Source organism: Syngnathus leptorhynchus, chromosome 5, assembly GCF_054491065.1.
Source record: "Syngnathus leptorhynchus isolate UIUO chromosome 5, UIUO_Slep, whole genome shotgun sequence".
Lineage (NCBI taxonomy): Eukaryota > Metazoa > Chordata > Actinopteri > Syngnathiformes > Syngnathidae > Syngnathus > Syngnathus leptorhynchus.
Window position 1 is genome coordinate 11748248 of NC_141199.1, and position 16321 is coordinate 11764568.

General features: G+C 40.1%; 1 protein-coding gene across 1 annotated transcript; it reads right to left on the reverse strand.

Annotated features, from left to right (window-relative positions):
* Positions 1-1332: 1332 nt before the first annotated feature.
* ugt8 (UDP glycosyltransferase 8) lies at positions 1333-10542 on the reverse strand. The gene is made up of 6 exons (XM_085912176.1): positions 10196-10542; positions 7310-8142; positions 5742-5884; positions 3258-3334; positions 2665-2884; positions 1333-2425 (listed from the first exon to the last, which is right to left on the reverse strand). The coding sequence occupies exons 2-6, from the start codon at positions 8138-8140 to the stop codon at positions 2050-2052; spliced, it is 1647 nt and encodes a 548-aa protein (XP_085768302.1). The 5' UTR covers positions 8141-8142; positions 10196-10542; the 3' UTR covers positions 1333-2049.
* Positions 10543-16321: the final 5779 nt, after the last annotated feature.

Below are 16321 nucleotides of genomic sequence, written 5' to 3' on the forward strand. Positions count from 1 at the left end.
CTTTCCGGATACATATCAAAACGCCGTGGAGCAGATTTACACAAAATGGAAAAAAAGTTTTGAAATGATGAACTCCTTTATAGACAGACAGATAGACAAAGAAACAGACAGACATCGTTTTCCCCTTTGGGAACTGGTGATGTGCCAACAGCTGTCTGCATGGTATTCACTAATTCCAGCTTGGAATTTACCAGTTAGCCTAAATAAGATATATTCTCTTGTTATTCGTCCCTGCAAAGTGATCAAAGCATCCAGATGTGATTATTTGAGCTATTTGCAGTTTCACAGTGAAAGAAGGTCTGTGTGTACTTGCAGCTACAATTCCGTTTCTACGGCCCCACAAAAACCTGCAAGAATCATGACGAGCAAGTTTTTTTTTTTGTCACATAGAGAATTTTACAATGCTTGGTCACCTTGGTTGTGTATATGACGTCAAGCAAAACTCATGAACAGGAGATGTGCCAGCATGCTGTAAAAGCCAGCTAACAATGTTGTGCCTACATGGCGGCCATGTCGGTAAGATCGACATTCCCATCAAAGGCATTAAACAGACATGAAAATTAAGTTGTATTTTGTTCCTTTCTGAACTGAATTTCATGAGGTTTATTTTTTTGGACGGTATTCTCATCACACATGAAATGTGTTTATGATTTATTCATATCTGTGGTCTTAATACAAGTGCTAACAGCCGTAATCTATCAAATTACTATGCAGATAATGCTTCAACTTTTAAATATGGATACCCAATTCTGGGACCGCATAATATTTGAATAGAAAGGAAATTTGGGGTATCTTTGAGTGTGTATTGTTGTTGGGAAAATATGGTAATTCATCCTTAGGTAACTTGAAAGATAATATAGAAATTAGATTATTATTATTATTATCATCTCGTATTACGTGTACTCTTATTATTATTTTATCATACAGAACATTTGCTTATACATTAAATCTGCATGCATAAAAGTATATCAAACCATTTCACTGGCAGGTAATCACATCCAGGGTGTACATTCACTTCTGCACTCACCAACCGAACAACATGGAAAGAATGAGATTACAGTTTTATATTTATAAATCTTAATAGTACATCTAAGTATTCGCAGTCTTAGTCATATTAATCCAATGTAGTTTGTCAGTTGCCAATGACAACCACACGCTCACAAATGAGCAACCCAACCAGTGATTCAACCTGGTCAAAAGTCAATAGATACTGTACCTATCTGACCGACATATACATTAAATAGATATGGATTCAGAACTACATTGACAGGGGAAATCAGACAGGTGCAGGCATCTGACCAAACTGATACTAACAATTTCATTAGTCATTCATTATTACTTTTTGAATTACTTTTATTTGTAAACATACACCCTAAAAGCAGTCTAGCGGAAATTGACTCGCATCATGTGATAATTGCCTAATTAAACGGGACATTCGGGGGAATTATCTGACAGATTTATATTTAAGACAGAGGATGATTTCACAGGTGGGGTGTAATTCAGAGAGTAACCATACACAAGTAAAACCTGACATAACAATGGGGATATTAGAGCGACTGCATACCCATCATCATGCTATCACACCACAAAAAAAGTCCGTTAAATAAATTAAAATAAGATAAAACATCCATTGTTAAAACCCGTTGATACAGTAATAAATAGATGTGCGCTCGGGCGGATGCAGAATGAATAATTAAATATTCCAAACATTTTAAAAGTTCATGTGTGGTTAGTGATGTCACCATCATGGTCATTCCACTCTTAGAAGGCCAGAAAGATGTGCTGGAGAAAAGTGTTTCATCCTCAGTGTTCCAATTTGGTGATATGCTGCAGCAGTTGCTAGTAGACCTTAAATTCTCCTCAGCGGGCTCATTTTTACACATACACACAGACACAAGCGCTCCATACAGATATTGCATATCCTTCTTCACTTGCCTCTTGATGCAGACCTAACAAGGGCTTTCCTCCAAAGCTTTTATAAATAACAGAAACCCAGGGCTCACAGCTTTGAGCAACTGCCTCCGCATCCCTCTTGGCCATTTGAGAAAATTAATTCACCTTCTTCTCGGTCTTTAAGGAGCCGTTGCCTTTGTGTTTACCGTTGGACAAGCAGTGGCAGTATCCATTAACCATGTTTCCCTCCTCCCTGGAAATGCCGCCTTCTTGGTTCTTGTCACCATATTTTGCCCTCAGGAACCGTCCCAAATGTCGCAAGACAAAGACAGAGATAACCAAGGCTGACCCTATGATGAAAATCACATCCAGCAAGAAGTACTGGCAGAGGGATATGTCATATACAGCAGAGCGCAGGTGGCCCGTGCCATTGTGCCGCAGGGTGTAGTTGATCCAGTAGGCGGCTCTTGTCACTGGGTGGTCTGGCTGGTCTTTGTGGATAGTAGAGAGAATGGTTGCCCGCTGTCGGTACCTGCAGAGTGGTAACCTTTTTTAGGTCATGTAAATGAATTGCGAAAGACAAGCCCTAATGACAATACACTGACGCCAGTTGCATTTTTGCTTTGGGGAAAAATGTATTCTAAATGTAAACAAATTGGTCACATTGTATGACAATGATATCAGTCTGCATAGTATGGATAGATACTGATATTGTCAAAAACAATACCAATAAGTCAAATGAAATGAAATACAGTAGAACAGGCATCTCACCTTGGGTCATTTATGACAGTGACGAGGGCATTGTAGAGGTCATCTGCGCTCATGCTTTTCCAGTGCAACATAATGCCCATACCTTTGGCAGTCACACGGGTCATTGTGTCGTAGTGGTCTCCAAACAGGGGCACACCCACCACTGGCACCCCGTGGTACATGGCTTCAAAGATACTGTTCAGCCCACCGTGACTCAAGAAGGCTCTAATGTTGGAATGACCTTATCAATAAAAGACATGAGTTGTTGTGTGATTATTTTTTTGGCAAAGGTTTAGTAAGATTGACACAAGTGACTCATGCACATTAGAAAGCGGCACTATGAGTGTCCTTTGGTATTTGCAAGGCTAAAAATGTTTCCCAATTTTCACATTTTTATATTCAGCGTTAAAAGCTAAAACAAAACAGAACTACTCATACCAAATAAAGTCAAACAGACAGTCATTCAGTAATGCACATTCCTATTTCCTGAGATATCCACATAATAAAGTAGGCAAGAGAGGAAGGATTTGTGAAGGAGGTGAACCATTGTGGGTACACTAAAATGCATTCTAAATGCTGAGCAGAGCTGTCCTGAAATGCTCTTGTGAACTCACCCAATAAATCATTCTGAGGCATCCAATCAACAAGCTTGGTGTTGCTGCCGATGTTACTAGGAGGGACACCAGAAAATCTGTTTTGAAAAAAAAAAAAGGGGGAGTAAGCAATAGCATAATTTGCATTTTACATCATGATTATGAATAAATGCAATCACTGACCTACTTTTGCCACAAATCTGATATAGTTGGTCTACTATTTAATGGCATCCTTTATATGAAGTCGATGGTGAATAGTTTTGATTACGTCACCCCCCTCACGCACATGATTCAATTGTCTTAAATTGATGTCTGTATATTATTTTCAGATTTTCATCAGTTTAACACATTTGAATGATGTACTGGCCATGTACAGTACATGATTAAAATAAGTCAACCTTTTTCACAATTCAACGTGTCAGAACAAAAAACATTACGGAACACAAACAGTGTAAAAACATGGATTGCTAATACAAGATGGAAGAAACTGGTCAAAATTTTCCACTGGGGGAGAAAAAAGTTACAATTGGTCTTGAATGGGATTTCATTTCCCATTCTAACACAAGCAGCAGCCAATCCAGACACATCCTTTCGGCAAAATCTTTTATCTCACTATCTGCAACAAAACACTAAGTCACTGTGCTGCCAATCAAGGCCTACATTCATGCAGGCCATTGATCAATGACACGATTCATTGGGCTTGATCCCACCTCATTTCCTCAGCCCCTCTTTTCTCTTGTAGTTCTCTCAGTTTGGAATATGGCATCCTGATCGTGGAGCTTCATATGATCAAAATTAGAGGCCAACAAAACAACATTTTACACAAATGAGTTTGATACCTGCCTTATTTTTCTGAATTGCCATGTGCTCAAATCCAGAAATCAACTCATTTAGGACTGTAGTTTTGAAAAGTGAGTTGATTCTGCTGTCATCTATAGCTGACTATTGGCGCATGTCAAAATGTCTCGAATGCAAATCCACAAGCTAACAACAAGGCCCAGTGAGGATTCAACGCAAGTAAAATAAAGACACATTTTACAGACAGCAGCAGAAAACGTACTTACGGCGACAGATGATTTGCACGTGTCAACAAAGCCCGCTCTCTACAATTAAACACGCTGCGAGCAACTCTCCAATGAGTCAAAGGATCCTTCAAAGCCGATTTGTCTACGAATGTAATCGCCTTGAATGTCATACTTGTTGGCTATCACAACATTGTTAAGAATATCAAAGTCATTCAATATCGCTAGGGGAAAAATATATCAATACGGACACTCTTAGTCAATGAATGGTTCAAAAAATGGGAAAATAGTATAGTATCTAATATTTGCTAGTCTCTCTTTTGTGTCATTATCTATGGGTCAGTGTGATGAATGGGTAAATGATTACATAAAATTGAATTCTCTGCTCACGGACCAAGTACAAACATTTACCCAAAGTTCATGTTGAACCCTTTGTTACTGATTCATTTGCGGAGCAGATAGTCATGGCTGACTTATCACATTCTTTTTTTTTTGTGGATAAAACAAAGAACTAAAACCTGATAGTTTCATTCACGGAAACCCCAGCTATGCAGCAAACACCCCGTACCGTACAAGAGAGAGTCTACGTTCGATAATGATTAACTAAGTGAATTTACCAGCCCTTTTGTACTGCCACTTAGTGTGATAAATTAGCTCATTCCATCTGTGTAATCCTTGATTACAATTATACATGAGGCATCAAGAGAAGCGAGTCTTAAGTCATCCATTTTTGATACCAATTGTCCTCATTCGGGTTCACGGGTGAGCTCAGGGTCAGGCTAAGCGTCTGAGTATGAGCCACGGTGGCCATGTCAGAGTCGGTACTGGCCCCGTATTGCCAAGAGCTACACAAAAATACCCAGAAATGAATTATTTCTCATTTCTCATAAGAATATAATTTTCAAAAAGCCCCACCAAATAGTTTCATGGGAAAAAATATTAACGCTTTATTTATTTTTTTTAATGTTCCTGTTTTGATCGCTATTTTACTATTCCAATATACTGTGCAATATCTATTGGCAGTATTATTTACTGAGTTATGTATAAATTCCAATTTTTGTGGTATTTTAAGCAAATTACTCAAGTACTCAAAACACGATGTTCCAATGAAGATGATTTCTTGCATAAATTTCATGTGCATAACAAATCTTGTTGTATACCCTATTAGTCTAATACATGTTTTTAGAATGTAGGAAATAACTAAAGAACCTGGAGAAAACCTGAGGAAAGCAATCAACCACTAAACGGGAGAGCAGGACACCAGATAAAAACCTCGTAACTGTCGGCCGCACAGTTTTAATTAAAAGCAAGCCAGGAAAATATATAGTAGCAAAGTCAGCATGTATTACAGAAATATTCAAATTTTAAAACAGAGGTGCTTGAGAAACAAGGTGGGAAAGTATCAGGACAATTAAGTGGAACATTTCCACCTCATTCACTCTGATAGCCGTGACGGATAAACAAGGAAAAGGTGGTACGTTACCTCCAGATGACTTGCTGGGGTAGCCTGGCGAGGGCTCCTGCCAGTTTATGTGCAATGTCATGGGAAAGGTACTTCACCCCAGCACCAAAGGACACAATAACAAAGCCGTGCTCTGCTGTATCATTCACCCATTCTTCAAAGTCCTGTGGGAATATATAAAAAAAAAAATGAAAAGGATGACAAATTTGTATTATAACACACAATGTTCACGGCTTCACTACAAGTTATGTAAGTTATTTCATTACTTATCTTACACTTGTCAAGTTTAATGTGCATTTTCAATTTGGAAAAATGAACAACGAACGAAACAGATTTCTGGCCAAATGGGCAAAACAATCCATTGCCTCTAAACAAGATTGTAGTTGACTTATGTTATTTTATAGAGTGAAAGTGTCAACAGCGATAAAGATTACAGTGTTGATATACATGAGGCTTTATCTTGCGTTTATGATTTAACGAGGTCTGAGTTCATAAAACGTATTCAAACTGTTGTTAGAGCGTTGTCTTGCTGATAAAGAAGTCAGTCGACTAAAACTTCATCCTTAACAAGCGCTTTCCAGGTCCAAATTGTTGTAAATGTCAAATGTCAGTCTGATTTGTAGGCTTCTATTTGAAGACCTAATGTCCCATGTGCATCTTTACAAATTGAATACATCACAACAAGATATTTTAGCAAACAACAACACTGCTGCTGCAGCGAAATGGATACTGAGTATCATACTGCAGCATCAAAAGCCAGCACGCAGCAATTGTTTAGCATCATTTTTTTTTATTTTTGTCATTTATCACTCGGGTATGTTAACAGGATGGCGTGACACTGGTCACTGGTCAAGTAAGGATCAGAGAGGAGCCATGTCTGAGTCTTCCACATCCAACAGACGGCGGTAAATGGTCCAGCTGTGGCAGCTAAAACCGGCCCTGGCACGGAGTAACTGCAATGGCACACTGTGCTCTGTGTCCAAGCGGAGCAGCCTGCTTGTCCCTACAAGGAAGCCACAGTGACCCCATAAAAAGTCTCAGTGTCCCCTGGCTTCTGCCAAGAACAATGGTCTCGTTCTTTCTGCGCTTACATTCTAACTCCCTCACACATTAGGGCACAATGCTCCCTCTTGGCCAAAGAGGCATTCCAAAACCTCCACGCAGAAGATACCAACGACCCGCGCTGTCTTTGTCCAAACCGTGGACTAAGTCCCTCCTACCATCACCCTCGGCTGTCCGTTAGTCTCTTCCCTCTAGTATCTACTACATCGATTTAAACCAACGACATCCTCAGGCTGCTTTGTGTACAATTTAGTGGGGACATGCAAGTAGTAATAAAAAGGCACAAAAAAAGCATGACAATATAAATATTTCATAACATTTTTACAGCAACGACAAATTAGCTGCGACCTCTGTCACATATGTCAATTTTGACCCTTGGAGCGGACGCCAGAGGTCAGCCATCAGCTCATTGTCAATTCTGACAACATGATGTCAACGAATCTTTGAGGAGTGTTATACTATAGAAGAGAAAATGATTATATTTAAAGGTAGCACATAGTCTATGTCGAACAAAAGCTTGCACTCACCTGTGGCAATGGGTTTGCTGGTCTGGTGAGGATGCCTCCGACGTACACCACGTGCGGGAGGGTGGGCCGGGGGAACTCCAGCGCCAAGTCGGTGCACAGCATCCACATCTGGCTGCCTCGCACCAATTCGGTCATAGGTACTTGCGGCTTTATTCCATGCTTCATCATGATGCGGTCGTACTTGGGGATCACGATAAAATGGACTCCAAAGTTCTCTAAGAGGTAGACGATTGTATTGGAGATCCGTTGGAACAGTGACATGCGGTCGGTCAGCAACGAGTTGAAGACGGGCACGTACGAAAGCGGGGCCGGGGCTCCCACCTCCGTGGGGTACCACAAACCTGTGCTGACCACGGCATATTTCAAGCCGAGAATATGCCCGAGAACAAACCCGCACATTTCATTGGGGTCCACCAGCAACAGATCAAACTTGGCCTGCTTGAGGTGAGCCATGACCTCTTTATTGCCTACTACTGCATCGCAATTCTGACTGTAGTGTTCAAGAATGTCAAAAAGCTCCAGAAATGTAAGGCGGCCTGAAAAGATGCTGTCAACTTTCGACTGCAGGAAACTCTCGGCTGTGCTGCTGTTGAACACGCCAGGGTAGCGTTGCAGTTTATAATGAGGGGAAGGGAGTACCTCACGACCCTCCGAGACAAGGAAATGGATCTCATGGCCCTCTTGATGCAAAGAGTTGGCCAACGTCTTGAAGATGTACATATGCGATTCAAACAGGGTTGGTGGGACCACAAGAATTTTGGCAGCCCACGTTGTGCCGAGATGCCACGTCAGGAGGCCGAGGAGGACGAGTAGAGATGAGGGCAGGAGCATGGCTAAAATGAGAGAAAATAGTCATATTAAAACACATACTTGTATGACACATTTAATAACGGAACTTATTCACTTATTCAACTGTGCACGCTCCATCACTGACATGCTGTGGGTAGCACTATCGTCACCCCCCCCCCCCCCAAAAAGAAGATACAGAAGAAGAAACAGCTGCTCTGTTCACAAACACCAACACAAAGAGCAATTCTTGAGTATTATCACCTCATCTATGGCATAATATTCATATATTCTTTCTCCTACGTACAGAGGAAATGTTTATCATAGAAAACTATTAACATTTTGTGAATGTTTCATGAATATAAAAATGGCACATGGACACACTGTAGCTTTGCAAAAAGATGGAGTGTCACTGGGCTGGTCTGAATGCAACACTCGAGAACATGCAACCAGCAAGCAAAAAGGTGAAATTCTGATCAGGGTCTGTTTTCATGGGACTTTGTAAAGTAGTGCCGTATGGGCCAAAAAAGCACCCCATAACATTGTGGTGCAAATAGTGATTTTATTTGGATTTATTTTTTAAATAACTGAAATCAAGTGTATTCTATAGCAGGGTCAAATACTTTTTTTTCATAGTCAATAGAAAGTACGTCTATAATTTAAAGTAAAAAGGGTTTCTAGTTATTATCTATTAGCCTCACATCATGATACTTTACTGGTGCATATTTTAAGTCACACAGGCCCATGCATGAGTAATGTTTCAAATTCTGCAACTGTAAGAAAAAAGAAGAAGAGCTTGCGGGCATATGACACTGTTGTTCAAGTTCAACCAGTTTTTATTTTTCCCTTGGGATCTATCCTAGAAAGTGGGGGCAGTGATATGCATGTATTGCCAAAACTATTGCAGCTGTTGTCATGATGCTATCTGTAATGTTCAGTTTCAAATTCATTATCATGCTAATATGTTAAGGTGGAGCTTGAAAGGGGAAAACAACACTTGCCGGGTTTTTTTTGCTGAGTCACAAACCAGTTTATAGAATCAGCCTACACACATCTCGTCAAGCTTTCATCGTCCCCAACATTGTCTCATCTAACGCAATGACAGTATACGTGAAAAGTTACAAATAATATCAGCCGTAAGTATCAAATTCATTTTCTTTCACTTTACACATTCATTCATATGACTAGCCTTCTTACTATCACTCTAAGGATCAACACACATGAACTGGTCCGACAAGTTGTCTTGCTCCATTAGTAAATGCCAACCACACCAATAAAACACAAGTCAGCTGATAATGTGCAGAGAACAGGGTAAGAATAAGGCCAGAATAAAGCTCATCCATGCAAGAGTGCATCGCTATTTGCAGAACGGGAGAGACATTGTTAATCCAGGAGCAAATATGCATGACTGTTGCAAATATTTGTCTATACATTTATCACGTAAAATATGATTAAGAGTCATGTAACAATTCAAATACAATGCAAACCTAAAATAGGGTTGTCTTGTAAATGTCAAGCAGCTTCATGTTTCATAATATGTTTATTCAAAGTGGGTTATACAATTGGGGGTTTCTGCCTCAGGATAATGGTAAATTGAAAATATTTAAAAAAAATTTAAATGTACTTAACTATACCAACAGATTATTGTGTACATTGACTTGAAAGGATCATAAAAGCACAAAGTTGAATATGCATTGACACCAGCAACTGGAAAAACACGACTCTAACTCAACATGCAAGCCCAAATGCAACTTTGTGGAATAATTAGATTGGGAGCGACTGATGTAAACAATAAAGAACAAAATAATGTCACGAGCTGCAGTAATAGGAAACGCCTCACCCTGGAGGGATTTCACGCGTCATTTGTACCCTTGCGCAGGAGTGTCGGTGAACGCAACACGGTCACCTGGTTACACCTGTACCTCAAGAGGGCTTTGACTGAGCAACAATTCGGGGCACTATAAATAACTTTTAATTTGTCAAATGTCACTGTCGTTTTGCTGTTGATGGCCGTGCGTTCGATCGGGGGGAACCCAAGTTAGATGAACCTCATAGTGCGTAACACCTGTCGGCAATTCTCTCCGCTGTTTCTGGCCCTACCTTGTGACTTGAATGTTGTTCCAGATCAGAGGAAAACGCCTCTTTTGGTTCTGTTCCCTTGAGGTGAAGGTCAACTTGGGAGCCCAGGAGTGGTAGAAAATTGATATCAAGAGTACAGCGCATGTACGTTGCCAAATGGTTGCCCAGGTTTGCAGGACGGCAACCAGAGGGAGTATTCAACCAACTGTAGCCCGGTCCGGTGGCACAGAGAGGAAGGCGGGACTAGCAGCGACCCAGGGAGGGATGGAAAGACGGGGAGTGGCTGAAAATGGCCCGCGGTGCTCGGTTGAGGAAAGAGAACAATGAGGTGGCTGAGACTCTTGGTTTGTGTTACAGGTGACGATCCCCGTTGGTGTTGATGGTGTCAGCATTTGGGATGAGCCCTATAGGGGACGGGACTTCACCTGACTTGTGTTTGACAGCAACAGCCAATATAAACTTTTTTTTTTTTTAAATGGCCTTATGAATAAGTGTCAGTGGTGGTCGTGGTCCAGGAAAGCTTCCACATCTGACCCAAGGCCTGGGTCAACCCTACCCAATTTATATAATCCAAATTTACATGCATCAAAATTAATTGACCTTGCTTGTCTCGCATATTTAATTGTTCATATTCATTTCAATTTACTCTTCTTACCATTTGATTAGAAATTGAGAAATTGGTAATAATTCATCTGAATATAAGGTGCAATTTCCCCCCGATTTTTGGCGCATCCTAGAGTCCACGGCACCCTCAACATATGCCAACCTTGGGCCTGGAACATGCATAAGGAGCTTTGAAATCTTAAAAGATTGTTTTAGCAATTTAACACTCGAAGATTTAAAAAATCTGGCAATGAACAGTTTTATTTGTCATGTTTGTATTCTTCTATGGTTATCGCAACAAAGAGCACCACACACATAAAGATTCTCATGTCTATCCTATTCCAAGGCTAGGGACAACATGATGTTTGGGTAAATGGCAATCATGGGTGCGACTTCCGGTATGAACCAGAACCCGAAGTGTTTTGTTGACATGGTAACTGGTTGTGCAAGTCCACAGTTACAGACTTTAACCATGTGAGAACACTAGTTGTCGTTTAAAACAGTTCAATCCCACTTCCAACATTTGCAGAATTTAATTCCTCTCTTTTAATTACAGGTCTGTGCAATTAACGTGCCGATAGGTCTCGGGCGGAGCTCAACACCTCCACCAATGCAAATATTCTTATCAGGCAGAAAAGAGTGGGAAACCTTAAGCTCTTCAGGCTGTAGGTTTTTTTTTTACGCTGATACTGGGATTTTGAGAGTCACAACACAAAGAAGATCATCTGTTTACATAGTAAACACACACACACACGTGAGGGGATTGCAAATGCCTTGTAATTTGGGGGATGGGACCCTTATTGTGTGTGTATTTAAACACAAATAATTGTTTCTTTGATAACAGTCATCTGTTTGTGTGTGCACTCATGCCACCTCCCAACAGCTCCCTATCTTCTTCCATACATCCACAGCTTGGTAGTCTTTTACCACGAGACCAAACAAAATCACTACATTATACCTCTTTGCCCTTTAAACAGAAGCCGGCAAAGCAGAATAATATGTAGACTTTTGTGTCTATGAACTCTTACGAGATTGGTGCTGGTTTCAAATGATTCAGGCTCATAAATGGCTTTTTCTTGGGGACACAAAGCTAAACAAGAAATGTAGTCAGAATTTGTTGACCAGATTTGTTGATCTGTATGCAAAACATGTAAATGTCCCATTTTAGCAAGTTCTGTCTGAGTGACAGGTGACTCAATACCAAATCGCTCGTGACTCCTTTAATGCACCAAGGCAGTGCAAAAGTGGCTTTCCATCCACTCACACTCATGATTTGTCCTTTTGTACTCTTTATCTTTGCTTCACTCTCTCTTTACACCTTCTTCTTAACACTGCTCTCATTCACCTCCCTCCTTCCCATCTCCTGTCCCCTCACATATCAGGTGTGTTACCTGAGCTCCACATGAATTCTTAATCACCCTAAGACACCCAATCTACGCAATGACGAGGACAGATCTCTCCTGTGAGAACTTAGTGTTTGTCCATGTGCATATGGGGGAGTATGCACGTTGAAATAAATACACACGTATTGGTCAAAAGCTTCTGAAAGGACAACGTAGGGTGGAGAATGCAAATACTGTTTCCATTATGCAGGTCGAGGGTGAAACTGACACTCAGCGACGAGTAGCTGAAAGAATAAACACGTCTGTGTTTGTGTATCAGTATAGAAGAAAAACACCTTTGGTATGTTTTTACTTTGTTTGAATTTTAACACTCTCCCCGTGATTAAGCACAGTTGGTTAAAATTTGCGTTGCACCAAGTATCGGTATCAGTATCGTATCATGGATTATACGGAGCAAAAATTACCTGATACCATAATTTCCAAATATTTGTGTAATCAATTGTATCACGTTCTAAATTTGGAAAGTCTTCAACGCGTATGAGTGAGGAGGTAGGGTACTCATGTTACCCTTATAGGTAAAAAAACAAAGATGAATGGTTATGGATCAACAACATTTTTATGAGGAAAAAAAAATCATCTTTCACATCCTCACAGATGTCCAGAACTTAGAAAATGATGTTGTCAATTTACAAACACAAGTGCTGTTTCACTACATTTAGAAATTTGAAAGATCTTGAGGTGTGGATCAAGCCTTAGTCAAATACTTTGCTTTGCATTCAAAGGCTCTCGTGTACATAAATGTTCTCCCATTCTACATTTAAGTTCTATTTAGATGTCTGCTTATCTTCAGTAAATGACAAAAATGGTCATTATTCAAGATAAGAGCCTCTTTGTGTACTTATCTTATCTTGGTCAAGTGCTTTTTTACTGGTTACCGGTAACTCATTTAATCCCGAGTGGGTACTCTAAACACTATATAACGGCTTCGTGACTTTCAATTTTTAAACCTCCATGTTCATACAGTTGACTGATCTAGTGCAGTTTTATATAATAAATTGAATTTTAATTATGCACATAACAGGTTGTTCCATTTAAATGAAATTCATCCTAAGAGTTTGGGAAATTCTGCACAATTCTGCACAATTCTACATACATTATTTTAGGGATTCATGAATAACTGGATCAGATTCTGAGGAAAAATATGCATCCAATACATCAGTCAAAAACGCAGATCCCAACCATTATGTTTTCCCTGACGTACTGTAAACAAAATACAATATTGTATCAAGATTCTTTTGGGTAGATAAATGTAATGACCAGTTATGGCCACTAGAGAGAGCACAGATACCTTGGCAAAAAGCTCAGCAGCAGTCCTTGTAATTAGATAAGACATTTTCAATGACAACACGGTAACATTGTTTATATGCCTGCCAGATGTTACATGTTTGGCTCCCGTGTTCATCACTGTACATACAATAACTTGTGACATAAAACTGCACCTGGTGCCTGACATTTTTACATATTCAATTCAATAGAAAGAAAATATCTCCCTTTTAAGAAAATAGTATGTCATTGTCAAGTCAAAGTAAAAAAAATGGTCTTACAGCAATGAGAATGGAGGTCAAAACACTCCGCCATCAATTCCCTAGATCATGTGTGTTGTCTTCCCACTCACACCCTCCACAACTGACTCTTTGGCGACTTTTTCTTCCCAAAGCTCACTCACTGGCTATGTAATCAGTCGTCTCAGCACTGGTCATTGTCTTTCTGCCTGCCTTATCGCTTCTCTGCAGTTTCCTTCTATGTCATTACTCTGCTATTAGCCTTGCATCCTGAGGCTGAAACGCTGACCTTATAGCCACAGCTATGCTCAAAACATCTGCCTGTGCAAGATAACACAATCACCTTGCTTACCTCTGGCTGCATAAAACAATGCCCAAGAACAAATGCACCTATAGATTTGTTTTTTGCACTAAAGAAGTCAATTCACGTATAGGAAGCAAACACCAACTTCTCAAGGCAACCTGGCCCGACCAAACCTATTCATCAAAAATATTTTTATTTTATTGTTTTTTTTTTTCCACCAAAAAAGATTTTGAGTATTTCCTACTACTTTCCGACTTTTTTTGGTAGTTAATATTTACAGCGTTTATTAACGTTTGCAATATTTTTTGGCAGACATGCATGTATTTATACCACCAATTGGTATGTTTCAATCAGGCACCCATTGACAAGGCGTAACCTATCATTGTATTTAACGTGCGGCTACAAAGGACGATGTGAGAAGCACAGACTGCATTCATTATCATCCAACCTTTTATCGTCAAGTCAAGTTTATCTGTATGGCCATTAATCAAAAAAGATTCTCAAGAGGCTTCACCGGCTCACAGTTCACAAAAATCAATGACATCTACTGGTCTAGACCCTCTCTAATCAGGCCAGAAAAAAACGAAAAGAAAACCCATTTAAGGGAGGAAATAAAGAAAGAAACCATGATAAGCGATCATAGATGCAAGGACCCCCCCTTCAAGGGTGCAGAGGCTGTAATGGATGCCAAGTGGGCAGCATTTATCTCATGATATGATGCTGTACAATGTAGGTTAAAATAGTATGACAGTCCATTTATTAAAATGAAGCACCACAGTTAGACGCCTCTGGAGAAGTGGCTCCCTTTAGGAACTGTCCCAGCCGATCTATGCAAGAATAGTCCGGAGCATCACCTCCGGAGAAGTGGTCCTCCGCAAATCGTGGGCTAGTTGATGCAGAATTCCTACAGGACAGGATAAGCGGAAGTATAATAAGCCAAAATCTATGCAAATATAGCTCAAGTGACAACTCACACAGCCAAATGTAGTAGTAACCTGAGAGAAAACTTATTCAAAGACCAGAATAAAAACCTACTTCAATATAACTTTGTGCGCTGTCCTTCAAACATCTTAATTCAAGTATGCCTAAAAAAAAACCAAAAACATGATAGCCTTACCCTGACAAAGATCACATTTAATTTCTTTGGCACTCGCTTAACTCAATTATCTGAACATTAGTCAAAATGGAACGTTTGACCATGTAGCTGACACAAGTTCAGTCTGTTCAGTATCGCATGACAGAACTTGCTTGTATAGTTTTGAATTCTAACGAGTGTTCCGCTACAGTAAGCCACCCCTTGCTCTCTTCTGATAGATTTTCAACTATTTTTTTTTTTAACTGAAATCCTCTCACTTCACCTCCCTGGTTGCTCTCATTTCCTCAACCCCCAGCCCCCCCACCTTCTTAGTGAGCAGGTGCACCGGGACAGAGCTACTGAGCTGTGAAATCTCCACTCCTTGAGACACATTTCATGCCTCTCCTATCAAAATGCATACACACGGGATGTCGACCTACTTTCCTCCACGATTCTTATCTTTTTTCCTGTGTGTGTGTGTGTGTGTGTGTGTGTGTGTGTGTGTGTGTGTGTGTGTGTGTGTGTGTGTGTGTGTGTGTGTTTAAATGGAAGTATACCATTATAGGTAACTGTGAAGCATTTTTTTGGAGGGGGGGTGGAGGGTATTTTGATATTAGCATGATTAAGATGTTTGTAAACTTTTGGGTAAAATTGTTGGTGCTTGTAAGCAGCCTCACAGGCATATGTGTGTGAGCTTGTCTCTGTCTGTTGCTGACCACATCTACATCTTTAATTTCTGAGATTTGAATAATGTATGAGGTCCGTGGCTTCAAACACACACGCTTACACACCCACGCACTTTACTGTTTCCATTTAGACAAATATCACCCACACACTCTTATCACAAACGTTTTGTTGATGTGAAAGAGCAGAGCAATACGTTAGCTTCTTGAGTTTCCTGAGAACACATTTCCTGTCGGATTGAACTACGACCCCACCTCAAAGCTTTTTTTTTTTTTGTATAACCTGTTTGTAGAAATCTTTCAGCAGTTTAGTGGCCCACCCGACCGGAGGAGCTCTCATGATTTAGTGATGCATGCTTCATAATACTAATTTGACTTTCATCTCTCATATCTGAACTCTGTCATCATTCCCGTATGCTCACACGCATGCTCATCTTTTTCCACTGCCTTTTGTGAATATGACTATTTGAAGCCGCAGCCTTGGATGTTCTCTATACAGCAACTATACTGACATTTTGACCCCTCTGACTACCTACATAACAGCAATTCAAACCTTAGCTCATACCGTTTTTTTTTT

Excerpts from the sequence above, each read along its gene's own strand:
- ugt8 (XM_085912176.1), bottom strand. The coding sequence starts at position 8,140 with ATGCTCCTGCCCTCATCTCTACTCGTCCTCCTCGGCCTCCTGACGTGG. Across the intron at positions 3,335-5,741 it reads CCCCAGCAAGTCATCTGGAG|ATTTTCTGGTGTCCCTCCTA; the intron begins GTAACGTACCAC and ends TTTTCAAAACAG. Across the intron at positions 2,426-2,664 it reads ACTGTCATAAATGACCCAAG|GTACCGACAGCGGGCAACCA; the intron begins GTGAGATGCCTG and ends ACCACTCTGCAG.